The sequence below is a fragment of the Scophthalmus maximus genome, chromosome 11, assembly GCF_022379125.1.
Source record: "Scophthalmus maximus strain ysfricsl-2021 chromosome 11, ASM2237912v1, whole genome shotgun sequence".
NCBI classification, from domain to species: domain Eukaryota; kingdom Metazoa; phylum Chordata; class Actinopteri; order Pleuronectiformes; family Scophthalmidae; genus Scophthalmus; species Scophthalmus maximus.
Window position 1 is genome coordinate 9,276,213 of NC_061525.1, and position 14,222 is coordinate 9,290,434.

Here is a 14,222-nt window from a genome sequence, read left to right on the forward strand (position 1 = left end):
GGAGCTATGGTAGGAGGTCATGATGGACAGGTGCTACAGACTCACAGGAGAGTGGAGCTGTCAGTCAAACAACATGTCCCAACTCACAGTCCTGAGAAGAGGTCTAATCCCAAAACACCTAGTCCATCAACGGTTCACAGGGAACATGAATCTAATAAAATATGTTATTAAAATAGTCCCATTTCTATTCAAATATATTTATTTTGGTTTTAAGCTGTTGTAACATCCCCGTCAGAGAAACATTTAAAATTTGACAATTATTAAAGTTAGATTTAAACCAAAATTAAATCCTAAAAAAGAAAGGCCTTTGTAAATGAAATTCAGTACTTTTGTCAACAAAATTACCGACAATGATTTAAAACCAAAATTGCTCCACACAATGTACACACAAGATGAGATCAGTGCACTGTGCCAGTACATGACAAGTGCACTTAGATTCTCACACACACACACACACACACACACACACACACACACACACACACACACACACACACACACACACACACACACACACACACACACACACACACACACACACACACACACACACACACACACACACACACACACACACACACACACCAGCTTCCTCCCCCCAGTGCAAACACACTGGTGGAGACATGAAAGCACAAATCCAAATGCACTCTCGCTCACACCCTGATAACTTGTATCAGTACACGTATTTGCTGAGCACAGCTTATTTCCTTCTGCCCAGCTAAACCAGTTTTTGCTCACTCCACAGACAATGTCTGATGCAACAATTACACAGCTGTATGAAAGCCCGGCGTCTGTCTGGGAGTGCGCAGAGCAAACTGCATATTTGCTGCACATGCCGGGGAATGTGAAAAATGAGGAAGAGGTGGAAGAGTGCACACTGGTAAACAGTAGGAAATAAAAGATGGGAGCGAAGCGGCAAAGTTGCTTCGTTGGCAACGAGCGGAGCAATCGTTACAACACACACACACACACACACACACACACACACACACACACACACACACACACACACACACACACACACACACACACACACACACACACACACACACACACACACACACACACACACACACACACACACACACACACACACACACACACACACACACACACACGAGGCAGCAGGGGAGGTGTGAAATAGGAGCAGATCCTGGAGGCCCTACTGATGGGTTGTTTAAAGGGTCAGGACAGACCGGTGAACCTTTTCCATAAATATGAATGCAAAAACCTCCCGACCATCCCAAAGAAAAATACCATGAATACGAGTTATTCACACAACATTATTCTTCGAGTCTGGGAGGGGTTAGTTTTTGAATTATATGCATTAATGCTCCTGCAAATCAAAAAGAAAAAAAGGTTCTACCCCCAAAGTCAAATAGTAATCTGGTTTCTCAACTGGCCTAAATGATGACGAGAAAAAGCTCCTCAAAAGATTCCTACCACAGTAACGTGACACCTTGTCCACACGTAAACTTCATAACGGTTTCTAACAGGACATGTTTATGATAATCGCTTTAGACAGATTCAGTGAACAGGATGGAAATAAAAATATCACTAATTCATTACATCAGACTATAATAAAAAGTGATGCCGGAGTAAACGAGTGCAAATAAGATGATTTCCATTCCTGAGCAGGAGCCCATTTTTAAAATCACATCAGTGACAAAGAGATAACCTAACAAAAAAACAACTACATAGGGTTTTTTTTGTCTTTTTTGCATAAATATCTCTTCAAATCTGAACTAAATACAATTGACATGGAAGCCAAAACACAGAAAACTTAAAAGATTCACTGTTGATATTTACAATAACCACACAGAGCCACACACTCAGGATATCTCCCAACAGCAGCACGGTCAGATACAACCCACCACGAGGACGAGGCCCTCAGGACCCTCAGACCAGGGAACCATGGAGGTGTGAGAGTCCCTCAGACAGCTGCAGCCAACACTCCTGCTCCACTGGAGCACTTATCATCATTATATACACATACATATATACACATACATGTATTAAACCATGTCATCAACAAACACACAGCCAGAGAGGCAGCGGTCTCACCTGACACCTGCAGGGGCTTTTCTTCTCCAGTGGCACCACGCCGCAGCTTGTATCTCAACTCAAGTTGGAACAGAACTTCTACACTCCACGCTTTTCTTCTGGTTAACAATGTTTCACTTCCGGCCACTGATTTCTTCACCACGTGCGTCCGGCTGAGGAGGAAGTGGAGACATTTCAGGCTCCTCGGCCAAAACAAACCCAGGTGCAGCTGATTAAGGGTTTGGTCGTCAGGTGGTGGATCAGTCCACTCCTCTGCCCAGTGCGGGGGGGGGGGCCGGGGGGCGGGGAGCCATCGAGAAGAGAATAATAACCTTCAGAGCATGTTAGGACTCGTTTCTGTTGCCAAGTGAAATTTGATTTTTACATGCAAACATAATGTTGGCTACGGACGATTGTATAATCACCAGTACATCCGGGGCTCTGTCGGTGGCCCTCAGAGGCCCCGTCTTGCCAAATGGTTCAGTCTGAACCTGTGTGCTTTGACCGTGGGGTCCAGATCAGCCCCCAAAAGAGAATCTGATGGTCCCAATACATATTCTGACCCCAGTAAACGGAGGGATGCTAATATTACACAAAATAAAGTTATGGGTCTGTTTTCTAAATTACAACTTTATCATTTCCAAACAGACAAACAAAAAGAACACATTAGTGTTTCACTGACTGACTGTGCAGGGTCACAAGGAAAAGATGAGCCAAAGTGAGCTGTGACTCTGATAACACCAGCCATGTATTTCATAGTGTGGTATATTTTAAATTGGTTTCATGCAGTTATTTGATAAACGTCATACATGTGCAGCACTTTGGTGAACCATGCTCTGTGAAATGTGCTATATAAGCAAAAGTGGATTGGATTGGATGGTGTGTTTCACCAAACATCTGGCCACAAACCAGGCAGGCGCAGGTGCCACGCTGATCTCTGACAAGAGCGAACCTCATGTACCTCAAGCGTGCAGACTACCCACAGGAGCTGCATGACCTGGAAAGAAACTGCAGCACTGCATATGCTTTGTGTGCACTGTATTAAGTTCCCTCTACTGTGAGGTGGCCATCGCAGCGCAAACATGTCACTGGGCTCAAACGGCCCCTGCTGCAGAGCTTCCATCGCAACGTCCAAACGCTGCCCTTCTGCAGCGAGGCGTCACTCCTCGGCGTTCTCCTCACGCAGGTCACCTGGGAGGTGCTACAATGTCTTCAACAGTCCCTGAGGAAACAGGATGCACCAGCAGAGTCCAACATACTGAGGCAGCCCCATGCCCTCCACCAGCCCAGCATGAATGAGATAACATTAAGTGGGTAAATCTGAGGCCATCTCGCACATTATACTGCTCAGTGAGCAGCTGCGGACACATTTCACTGCTTGTTTGGCAACCAATGAATCACAGTGGCCCACCAGTGTGGTCGTTATGACCAAATATTGCACATGGTCACCACAGGTGGTGTATACCGTCTGTATGTCAACTGCTCCCATGGGGTCACGCCTCATACATATGGAAAGACCGATACGGAATATGGAATACGTTTACTGAAGTGAGGTGCTGCGATAAGGAATAGCGTTTTCATGCTCATTTGCATGATGCACATAATGCACATAACAATATAGCTGTTCCTTGTTTCATATGTTCAGTTTTGCACCATGTCTTTCACACGCTATTTCACTGTGAACTTCGTGTAAGGGAGCTTGAAAGCAAACTGCCTGTCTCCGCGATTTAGCAAATTTAGGTTTGTGTTTGAAGCTGCTTCTCTGGAAAGATCAAGGTACAGATTGGTTTGACATAAAAAGCGCAGCTGAGTCAGGAGCTCTTTCACAAACACACACTCTGGTGCACATGCACATGCACACGCAAACAAAAACACACACACGCACATTACAAAATAACTACATACATGCCGAGTCAAACACGATGAAGATATCAGAGGGGACATGGGTTTGGAGAAAGAGTTGGAACATTAAGTTTTCATGTTCTAGCATATTTTTCCCCATAATTTACTTTTTTACATTCAATTTGGACCTCCGGTTATTTCCCCTGCAGGGCAGCACTCCAGCCTTTCTATCAAAAGCAAATCATTTAAGGCATTCTTCGTTTTTCAAAAATATTTTATTTGATATTGATCCAGGTACATGGAAATAAAAGAACAAGGGGATTAATCTCACAGGACATGGGAATGAGACTGTAAAAGTTTCATTTCTTGACCCACTCTCTTCTTGGACAAGGACATGCAAGTGAATAGAGAAGGTGGTTTACAGAAAAGGAAAAGAAAAAGGCAGAATGTACTGTACCGTAGAAATGGCATTGGGTCGAGTTGTCACCTCACCCCATACTGTACATAAAGACTTCACCCAACAACTTGATCTTTTTGTCATTTTTAATCTTATTTTATAGCAAAAAGGCAAAACACAGATAGGCTACAAAAAACAACAATATTGAGAAAATGAACGAAAGTGAGGGAAAGCCAAAGTACTTTCATCCTTCCAAAAAGACGTTTTCTCAATTGTCTTGACAAGCAAATTGTGAGCATTACTATTCTGCTCATGTGTTCAGAAAGGTTTTCCGTTTCTTTAGTTTTGACATGAGAGGAGCAGTGTGGTGAACATGCAGGACGAAGAGTGACTCAGACGACTACTGACTCCGGGACTTCACCATGCTCTGAGCACAGTGTGCCTATCATCTCCTTATGGCCTCGCTGCTCGGCTCTGACAGCAAACTTTACAAGGAACAAAAAAAAGAAGAACAAAATAAACAAAAACACATTTTATATCTCACGAATCTTTATGCATATTTCACAATATACTTTTATTATCATTTTAATAAATACAAAACGACACTGTGATTTAAAAGAAAACAATGAGTACTAAAGAGACACGAAAACGCAATAGACATTAGAAATATCAATCTTAATTTGGTATGTTCTTTTACTGACATCTTGTCTTTAGGTGGATGAACCAGAACATGATACTCAGAATCAATATCCACAGCAGAAAAAAGAAAAAGAGGAGATGAAGGACTCAGACATGAGAGGGATTAATTATCGTCAATGACAATGGAATGGCTTTATCAAGTGGAGATGTTTGTGGATATATACACATATATACACATACATAAACACCAGCAGAATGTAAAATAACCTGAGATACTCTTTGCACCTCATTTCCAGGACACTGGCCACTGGGCGGATGACAGAAAAATGACGATGGCATGACAACAACAGTACAACAGCATCTGGCAGCCTTTAGTTTCCACCCCCCTTTTTATCAACATTAGCAGTACAAAAAAAGACAAAACAAACAGTCATCGAAACCACAAAAATCCTGAACATTAATATTAAAAACGTTTGTCATAATCCGCGGTTTTGAAGTTCGTAGAAGGCATACAAAGAAAAGGAGCTGTTCGTTAATAAAGGACAACCAATAAAAACGTTGTCGAGAGAGACGAGAATTCAAAATTCAGAGGCGGAGGAGTCGTAAGAGCGAAAGTGAGTGTTTTGTGGCGGGCGGGCAGATAGAAAGTGTCCTGCTCCACTGTGTGGCTGTAGACATGAAGCAGTAGGACCTGCTGGTTAATATACAAGGCTTTTCTCCGCCACCACTCCACCGTTCGGGATCAGACACTGACTCAAAGCTAAATTGTAAAATCGCACACACGCCATTTCTTCCTCAGAGTAACTCACACAACACTGTGCTGATCACAGGACGCTGGTAACGCAGGCACCACTTTTTAGAGCGGCGGATTCAATAGATCACCTAATTTAACAGCACTTAGCTGGACCCAACAGGCAAATGTGTTGTTATGACACAGTACAGTGTAATATAATACACATAAAAAAGTAAGTGCTCTAAAAGGCAAACAATATCTTATATGGATGGAAATAAAAGACAACAAAAAAAAAATTACAAGATGTAAACAAATGAGCCACTGATATTTTTGGATGTCTACTCGCTACCGATCACAATCAATTCTTCTTTAGCCCGTGATGTCTGCGTACCTATTAAGGCCTGAGAGGAATCATAAATCTGACTGTAAGTGCTATGACTGAGCTACAGCATGCGGACAGATTCCACCGACTCCTCCTTCCTGTTGACTGTTTTATGGTTTGTGTCCTGTTATACTGAACGAGGAGCGTAAACTAAGCATGGCTAAAATGATTTGGGCAGTAAATCAGAAAAGGAAAACAAAAGAAACTTGAAATGCTTGGAGACCATAACTTAAAAATAAAGAATAAAAAAAAGAAAAAAGAAAAACTCCCTCAGTCTTTTTGTGAAAACAAGAAAGCCTGGGGCTACGCAAAAACCACGAACACCAAATGTTTCTGATGTAGAAGCGCTAACTAGAATCAAAGGATCAACTCGGTCACCTACAGTAAGACAGTATCCTCTGCGTACAGTTCTTCCAGCCTCATATCTGCTCTTCAGACCTCGGGAACCGTGTGTGTCTGCCACCCAATTAGTCCCAACTGTGGAAGTGGGAACCTCATCTGTCGCCGTCCGTCAGCAAAGCCTTACTCTTTAATATCTCTCTGTACATTAGTATATAATTTTCTTCTCTTTACAGTACAGAAACTCCTCTTCACATATTCTTCCGGTTCTTCATGTCAGCAGGAGCTATGTTTTTTGTGCTTATCACCAAAAGTTGCAGTGCAAAAACAATAATTAATTATAATATGGATAATAATTATGGTAACTATTAACAAACAATGGATTATAAAACAATGATTTTATGGCACAACAGCCACCCAATTCACATATAATACAAATAACCAGATAAAACCAACTGTTCCTGTATATGGAAATAAAAAGCTCAAACTGAATCAGGCTTGCATAGCAATGCAACAACAGGTTAACGAATATATTTACAGGAAAGAGAATTTCCCTTTTTTTCCCCCCAAGGGCAGTTACCAGAAAATTTGTTCTCATAGATGTTTTCTTTTTTTTCTTTCTTTTTTTTAAAACTTGCCTTTTTCTAACAAAAAAAAATTAAAGTAAGGTAGGAGGTGGAAAATATTTTCTTGAGGACGAAAAACATAGTGAGATGTACAGTATGTCTGTGTCTATACATCACATTTACAGTTCTGTGACACTGCTTTTCTCCGTAGTGCCCTCGGCTGCACCCCTTCTCTCCGAGATCACACAGGTGAGGACAAAGTTCGTTGCCCCAACAAGGAGGGCGTCATTCTTTCGTGGACAGACTGCGTTTTCTCTCGTTCACATCGCAGGCAGATCACTCTGTGGGAAACATGAGACATGACAGTTTATTTACAATAATAGTTAAACATTGCGGGAAATTCACTTTCATTCACTTAAAAAAAAAAAAACTAGAATTAAATGAGAGGAATGATATCACTTTAACGTCTATGCAGACCTGAAGCTGGGCGCTTAGCCTAAATCAGAATAAACTTTATTGGCCAACTATGCTGACAAAAACGCAGTGAATCTACTGACTGCAGAAGACACGTTAACAGGGTGGACACAGCTTCACAAATATATCATCGAGCTTATCAAATATTAGCAAGCGACTAAAAGACTGGGAAAACATCTGAAGTTTACCAATTAGCACATTGTGCTTTAGGTACGGTCATATTATGACTACAATATCATCTCAATATCAAAATACTGAATTACTCACATAACTCCCCCGAGTACTGTCCCTGTCCATTGGTCCCCAGGAAATCAGCGTGCTCGGTGGCGGTCCACTGTTGTGGCTGTCGTGGACCCTCGGCCTTGCGCGGCCCCGTCGAGCCCTTGGAGGAGGCCGTGCCGGAGGAGCTGTGTCCGCCAGGGGACGGGAACGATGGCTTGTTGTATGGCAGGCACCCCTCCTCTGAAAAACACATGCAGAGGGAAGTTTGAGTTTTTGAAAAGTTGACACAACACGTGACTTTTGTTGTTGCAGTGGGACACATCGAGCATCTGATGCATGGAGACAAAGAGCAGTTTGGAAGCCCCTCTCCGCCTGACATCTGCAGAGTGGCCGTGCCAGGACGCACTGCCAGGGCGTGCCACGGAAAAAGACTCTCAGCCTCGCACATGGCCTCGCACATGGCCTCGCAGCCACCAGCCTTATGAGGGGGTAAATACAATAACAGAGGGACCACTGGCTGCTGCGGCAGCACAACATTGACCCTCAGCAGTCTCCGCCATTGCATGAAATCTCATCAAACTGCTCCCCACTGTTCTGCTAATGACTGTAATGGAGCCTGCCCCGACCTGGGTGGACGATACTGTGAATCAGTCAGCAATCTGACACGTGGGGGAATTCACCTATGGGGTTTTTGTAAAGATGCTGATTGTGGCACCTGTCTTTGCCTCGCAGTCTCTGAGATTAACGGTCTGAGAGAGTCCTGGCTCAAAGGAGGACAGGGTGCACAGCATGGAGATCTTTAATGGTTACCAACACACATGCATATTCACATGAACACAGCCATGCACGCAGATGGGCTGTAGAGTGGCTGCTGTTTGTGTGAAAAATGAAAGCTGAAGCGATTAGAGCGCATTTCAGTTGCTTGGGCCTCCTGCCTTACTTGGAGAGGAGCGGGCCGGTGTTGGCAACAGTTACAGGGGCACTGGGGAGGCCGAGGGGGGCATTCTGGAAACCAGAGTAAGTGGCAGACAGTGCAATCTGTTCATGGGAGCCTGATCTCAACGCAGCATGAAAGATAACTCCAACACAAGCACTGCGAGAGAAAATGTCCCACTACCAAGGCACAATCGTAGTGTCCTTGTTTTCTTTTCTTCGAAATTATCTCTTTAACAAAATTAATCCTTTAGTCGGACAGGAAAATGTCCAATTTAAGTGTTGTTTAGAATGTTACAGTTTAGATGTTTTATTTCCTTAGCAAGGTGAGTTGTAAGTTAGCAAAATTGTTTATGTTGGGTAAGGAAGTAAAATATGATATATATTTTGGTGATCTTCATTTTAATGAATAAAAGGCGAAAGAACACATCAAATGTTTGGAATGCAGTCTATCAGTCCATCCATGCATCTGTCAATTGCACATTTGGTTCAGATTTAATTGTCTTGACAACGTTTGTATGGATTACCGAAGCAAGAATCCGAATCAATTTGGTAATCCCCGACTTTTCATCCTCCACCACAAGCAGATCAAAATGTCCAATTCTATTACCCAAATTCGTGAAAATTGATTCTACATCAAAACCTCTAAACAACTGTCAACATGATATGGCTGATTCAGCATGCTGAACATGAAAAGATCGCAACTGTAACCATGATAACTTACATACTGACTGTATGACATACTGTGCTGCATGTACAAACTTCACAGGCCTCGATTCCTCGTGGCTTCTTGTTTCACATGTACCTGTTTTGTGTCCCCTGCGCCCGTCGTCAGCCCGGTCCATGGAGCCCAGCCTGTCTTGAGCCTGGCGATGTTGTTCCAGAGAAGTGCGCGTATGTCTGTCAATGGAGCTCTTCATGTCATCCGGCCCAGGCAGGGGTCCTGACATCGGCGGGCGCTCCAGAGAAGAAGCCTTCCTGTCTGCGGGGGGCACCATGCTGCTTCCACTTCGGGCCCCCTGGATACGGCTCTGCCCCTGACAGGGAGGAGGCTCGGGTGGAGGAGGTAGGTCTGCTTCAAGTGAAACCCACAGTGAATAAAATGAATTCATGAAATATTTATAAATTGTAGCGTTGTAAATACCAGATTCCATCCATTCAATATTAGATTATTATTAGAATATTAACTCCTAGTTTATAAAAAGAACAGATGTTTTAAAGAACTTTCTACATAAACTATTTAACATGTAATTCCAGTCGCCTCCTCACCGTCTGCACCAGCATCTCTCCGGTGGGGTGCTGTGCCCTGGCTTCGGGGTTTGCGTGTGGGCCTGGCGGCTCTCTGGTGGCCCAGGCTGTGTGTGCCGACTGTGCTGCCATCTGTTGAGAAAGGACTGCTGGGTCGGGGCCTGTGGGACAAGCCTTTACCTGCAAGAAGGATAATGGACCACAAGCCAGCTGGTTAATAAAGACGTGGAGGAGCCAACACCTAGACAGCGGAGCTGAGGCTGTCACGAAGAGAGGCAGATTTCAATCAATCAAGATCCAAAAACCCTAGTGGAAAACAAAGGTAAAGGTTTTCATTAGAAGAGAATGCTCTCCGGTGGATCATATAAAAGGTAGCGGGTAATAACAGCAAGTTATTGCCCGAGACAGTCAGAGTCCAAGTCAGATGAGTTAAAGTAGAAGATAAAGAGATGCCCGCAGTCTAGCCATATACAGCAGGTCCCATGCACGACCTGGGCGTCGGCCTCCACAAGCAGCAGAGGGAAAGGAAACCATGAGCCAACATCACGGATGAAACACCAGCCAGTAGACGACAGGGGGAACAATCAGAGCAGGAGAGAACAAATCGTCTGCCACTGGTAGAAGGGCCAGTCCAGCAGTGGGCAGCTGGCCCCCACACACCAACCTCTCTTGCTGAGGCTAGTGCCCTCCAGGTGGTAGCCTGCTTTGTCTGCAGCGGCCACTAGGGCCTGGGCAAAGCTGCAGTGGGTAAAGATGGAGCCGTCAGACGAACTGCCCAAACTGGACCTATGGCTGGAGAAATAACGATCATCCTCCGAGGCTGAGCCCCAACCATTCACCATGGACCCTAGGGAACACCACAGGTTTCAGGGCTTTTGTATTTGTTTCTGTATATTGTTGCTCCAAAAATAAAATAATTCAAAAATATTTAATATTCATACTTTTCAGGTCAGTGGCCATACCCTTTAAAGATATATAATCCGCCACACTGAACATCTGTGCTGTGATTCTACATTAAGATGGATGGAAGTACTGATTGATCCATATTAAAAGGTGATATTCATAGCTACACTTAAATTCTTTCAGCTTTGCTGCAGGGCATTTCTGTTCTCACAAGTGAGTGGTTTGTGTAGTCATTCTGTTCTGGCCTGCCCTCTTTCATCTTAATACAACCACATGAACATATATTGTGCACCTGCGCACACACACACACACACACACAAAATGTGTGTACAGAAACACACTGCGGAGTGTACAAGTGGAACAGCAGCACTGGCATCAACTGATTTCCCTCTTCTAAAGAACAATGAGCGCACCTGTGCCGAGCGGAGTTAGCTAAAGAACCGCCCCGGGTGACACAGATGAAGCATCTCACAAAACAGCATATTGAATCCTACTCCTGGTGGTACTGTAAGCACACAGTTTTTTTTCTGGTGTATTTTTAAATCTTTTTATTCTGGTTTATGAATGCAGAGCCACCACTGTCGAAACGGTGCCACAATTTTAGGGGAAGAGAGAATTTTGTAATAAAATCAAAGTATCTCACGTAGCTGCAGTAGTTTTCGGCACCACATGCTACTTTACAGATAGTTAAAATGGAAGATTAGATCAATACCATATAAAAATCTTATGAACACAAACATAGTCAGCTATTTGATGGAATTGAAAGCACGCACACACAAACACACACACACACACACACACACACACACACACACACACACACACACACACACACACACACACACACACACACACACACACACACACACACACACACACACACACGTATGATTTCACACACACACACACACACACACAAGGGAAATGTGTATATACAACTTTTGACTTTTGGTATCTGTGGTATTTATGTATCTGTGCTACTGTAATTAATTCTTCATGCTTTGATTTTTTTTCTCCCCCCACCAACATAAAAAGCTAGGCCAGCACTTTAAATGTAAAACTAAGAGCCTGCCAGTAAAAATATGGCACTTTAGCAAGCAAAAACACTGAGAACAGTGGGATAATGTGACAGCTTTCAGTGGGACTGGTTTGGCAGACTTTGCTGAAGTGGCATGAACCCAAGTGCTCCGCTCACACAATCTCCCCCTCGCACCGAGCACGAGAGTGATGTGACTGAACAGGCTGGTGTAACAGAGAACTGGGGAGGTGTGAGGGTCCAGGTTGTTCCGAGAGAGAGAGCGATAGGGACAAAGAGTTAGCAGCAGGACTTATTTAAAGGTCAGTATGATGTAAAGGATGGCATAATCCACGAGCGAGGCATTAATCAGCTGCGGGGTTTGGTTCCTCTGAGGCCACTTCTCTTTGCAATACAATAAAACACATTTAAAATCTGACACAGAAGTTGTGGTTTATTTATTGCACTTCACTGGTGAGTCGCCTTCAAAGAGTTTTCCAATTTCCCATCTGTGAATCTCCTCAACTTTAACCACAGGTATCAAAGAGGCGGTTAAGAGACTTCAGGGAATTGCACCTTCAACAGCCACAGTTGCAACAGACTTTCACTCCTAATACAGTGAAATACTCTCAGATTATTGGAAACTTCTAGAAAATATAAGCTTGGACAAGGCAGAAAAGCCCCTTACACAATCCATTTTTACTGCGCTAACCGATTTCAGTAACTACCTTGAGCCCTCCACCTAGCCTAGCAATTTTCTTTGAAATTCTCTTCTAAGATTCTTTTTTTTCCTCTAAGAAAGAAAGACAGCAATTCCACTGGGTCCAATCCTCCCACAAAGAATAGAGCAGATAATGAAGTACAGGCAGCGCGAGCCAAAGCACTGAAGCTTCCAACTCCTCCGGCTCAGCGAAGGAACACTGCCTCAGCAAATCACATCACAGAATGACTTTTCTGTTGTACTAACTGCCACTTTCTCCTGCTGAACCTCTGGAGCACTTCTATTCTAAGAACGAGAGTCCAATCAAACTGTGATCATTGTATTATAATTTGATAAAAATTCAATCTCTCTTTTATTTTTCTCCTAGAAATGTGATTTTTTTCCTTACGCTCCAGACCGAGGTTTGCTCTACGAGTCTGTCTTTTATCATGTCTTAAACCTGAGCAATGGGCCAGACCGTGTTCTCTAAAAACCACCGGCTTATACCTCACGTGCTGCACGCACTGACAGGGCAGGGCCAGTAAACGGGAGGTGGTTGGGGGGCTGTAAAATCCAGCTCAGGGCCCTCCTGCCACTAAAACTGATTTATACTGACGGAAATCCTAATCTGCATGTCATTAAGCAGGGAAATCATTCCCCATGATGAGCGAGCGTCTCTACCTGCCGCCAGGAGACGTGACCCCGCTCCTCACAAACCTGGCGAGGCTTTATGGGAGAGTAATCGCCGTAACAGCCGCACCGCTACCGCATCTCAGCTTTACATGACCAACGCCACCTACACAGGAAGCCGGGTAATACCTACGTGTTCACTTCGTCTCTCTGACTCAGGCGAGACGTAGCTGTGCACTGTGCAGAACCCACCACAGTATCAAGATTTACATGTATCTGCACACAGTGTGTTGTATTATTTCAGAGCCTAGAATAATCCGTCGGCCTGTGCAGACAATCTGCTGATGAAAAATGGCCCCACAGGATAAGGCTGCTTCTTTTTTTCTGGGGCATCAGGGAAAATGTTTGATTTACTGGGCTTTGGTATAACATTATGAAAGCAGACCTATTTCCATATTATTAAAACAATGACAAATCTATGGAGCAGGGCCTTGACAGGAATCTCACTCCTCCCCTCCCCTATTTGTATAGGCCCAAAATGGTGGCCGCAATAAATCTCAGCGGTTTCCCCTATCCTCCCCTCTCCTTTTACTGCTAACCCCGGAGCTGGGACCGTGTCTGTGCTGTCAGGCGGTGGGGTGCGAGGCAGACTCTCAGAGAGATAAGAAGAAATAGTGCTGTCTCCAGAGCAATACAGTGGAGGAGAGATGCAGTAGATTAGGGCCCAGTTGCTGCTTTATATTCCTCTAAAAACATCGGCAGTAGTATGTGTCAGTGCTACCACAACCACTGTTCCATCATCCCATGGAAAACTACTTTTCAGGTCTGACACTGACAGGGAGGACCTACAAGCAGCGCCGCCAACCCCCCTCAACTCCCTCTACCTTCAGATACAGTATAGTTTCTGCTCACTACACGTTTTCTTTACACATACAATATGGATTTTATTTTATTTGTTGTATTCAGTGACATTGTTGGAAGAGCTGATAGCTGCACGACGTCAGCGGAGTCGCTTTCAGACATGCACTGAAGTCTCAACATTTTCCTGAAATTTTCCAAAGGGGCTGTATGTGAGAACGCAAATGTCTTCAAATGTCGCTCCGAACTTTTCCTGCTAGCACCCCAAGTAAAATTTCGGGGGAAAATGTCAGAGTAA

At 44.0% G+C, this 14,222-nt stretch overlaps 1 protein-coding gene across 17 annotated transcripts in view; it reads right to left on the reverse strand.

Moving 5' to 3' along the window:
* Positions 1–4,416: 4,416 nt before the first annotated feature.
* The window catches only part of robo2 (roundabout, axon guidance receptor, homolog 2 (Drosophila)), a 287,075-nt gene continuing 277,269 nt past the window's right edge, over positions 4,417–14,222 (reverse strand). For 10 of the 17 annotated variants that reach the window (XM_035623147.2, XM_035623148.2, XM_035623157.2 and 7 more), the window contains 5 exons: positions 10,483–10,665; positions 9,840–9,998; positions 9,376–9,645; positions 7,683–7,877; positions 4,417–7,282 (listed from right to left, as the gene is read on the reverse strand). In XM_035623147.2, coding sequence (XP_035479040.2) covers positions 7,281–7,282; positions 7,683–7,877; positions 9,376–9,645; positions 9,840–9,998; positions 10,483–10,665 — 809 coding nt within the window. In that variant the 3' untranslated portion in view covers positions 4,417–7,280. The remainder of the gene's footprint in view (positions 7,283–7,682; positions 7,878–9,375; positions 9,646–9,839; positions 9,999–10,482; positions 10,666–14,222) is intronic. The other 7 variants (XM_035623162.2, XM_047335654.1, XM_035623161.2 and 4 more) reach the window with 3 other exon arrangements.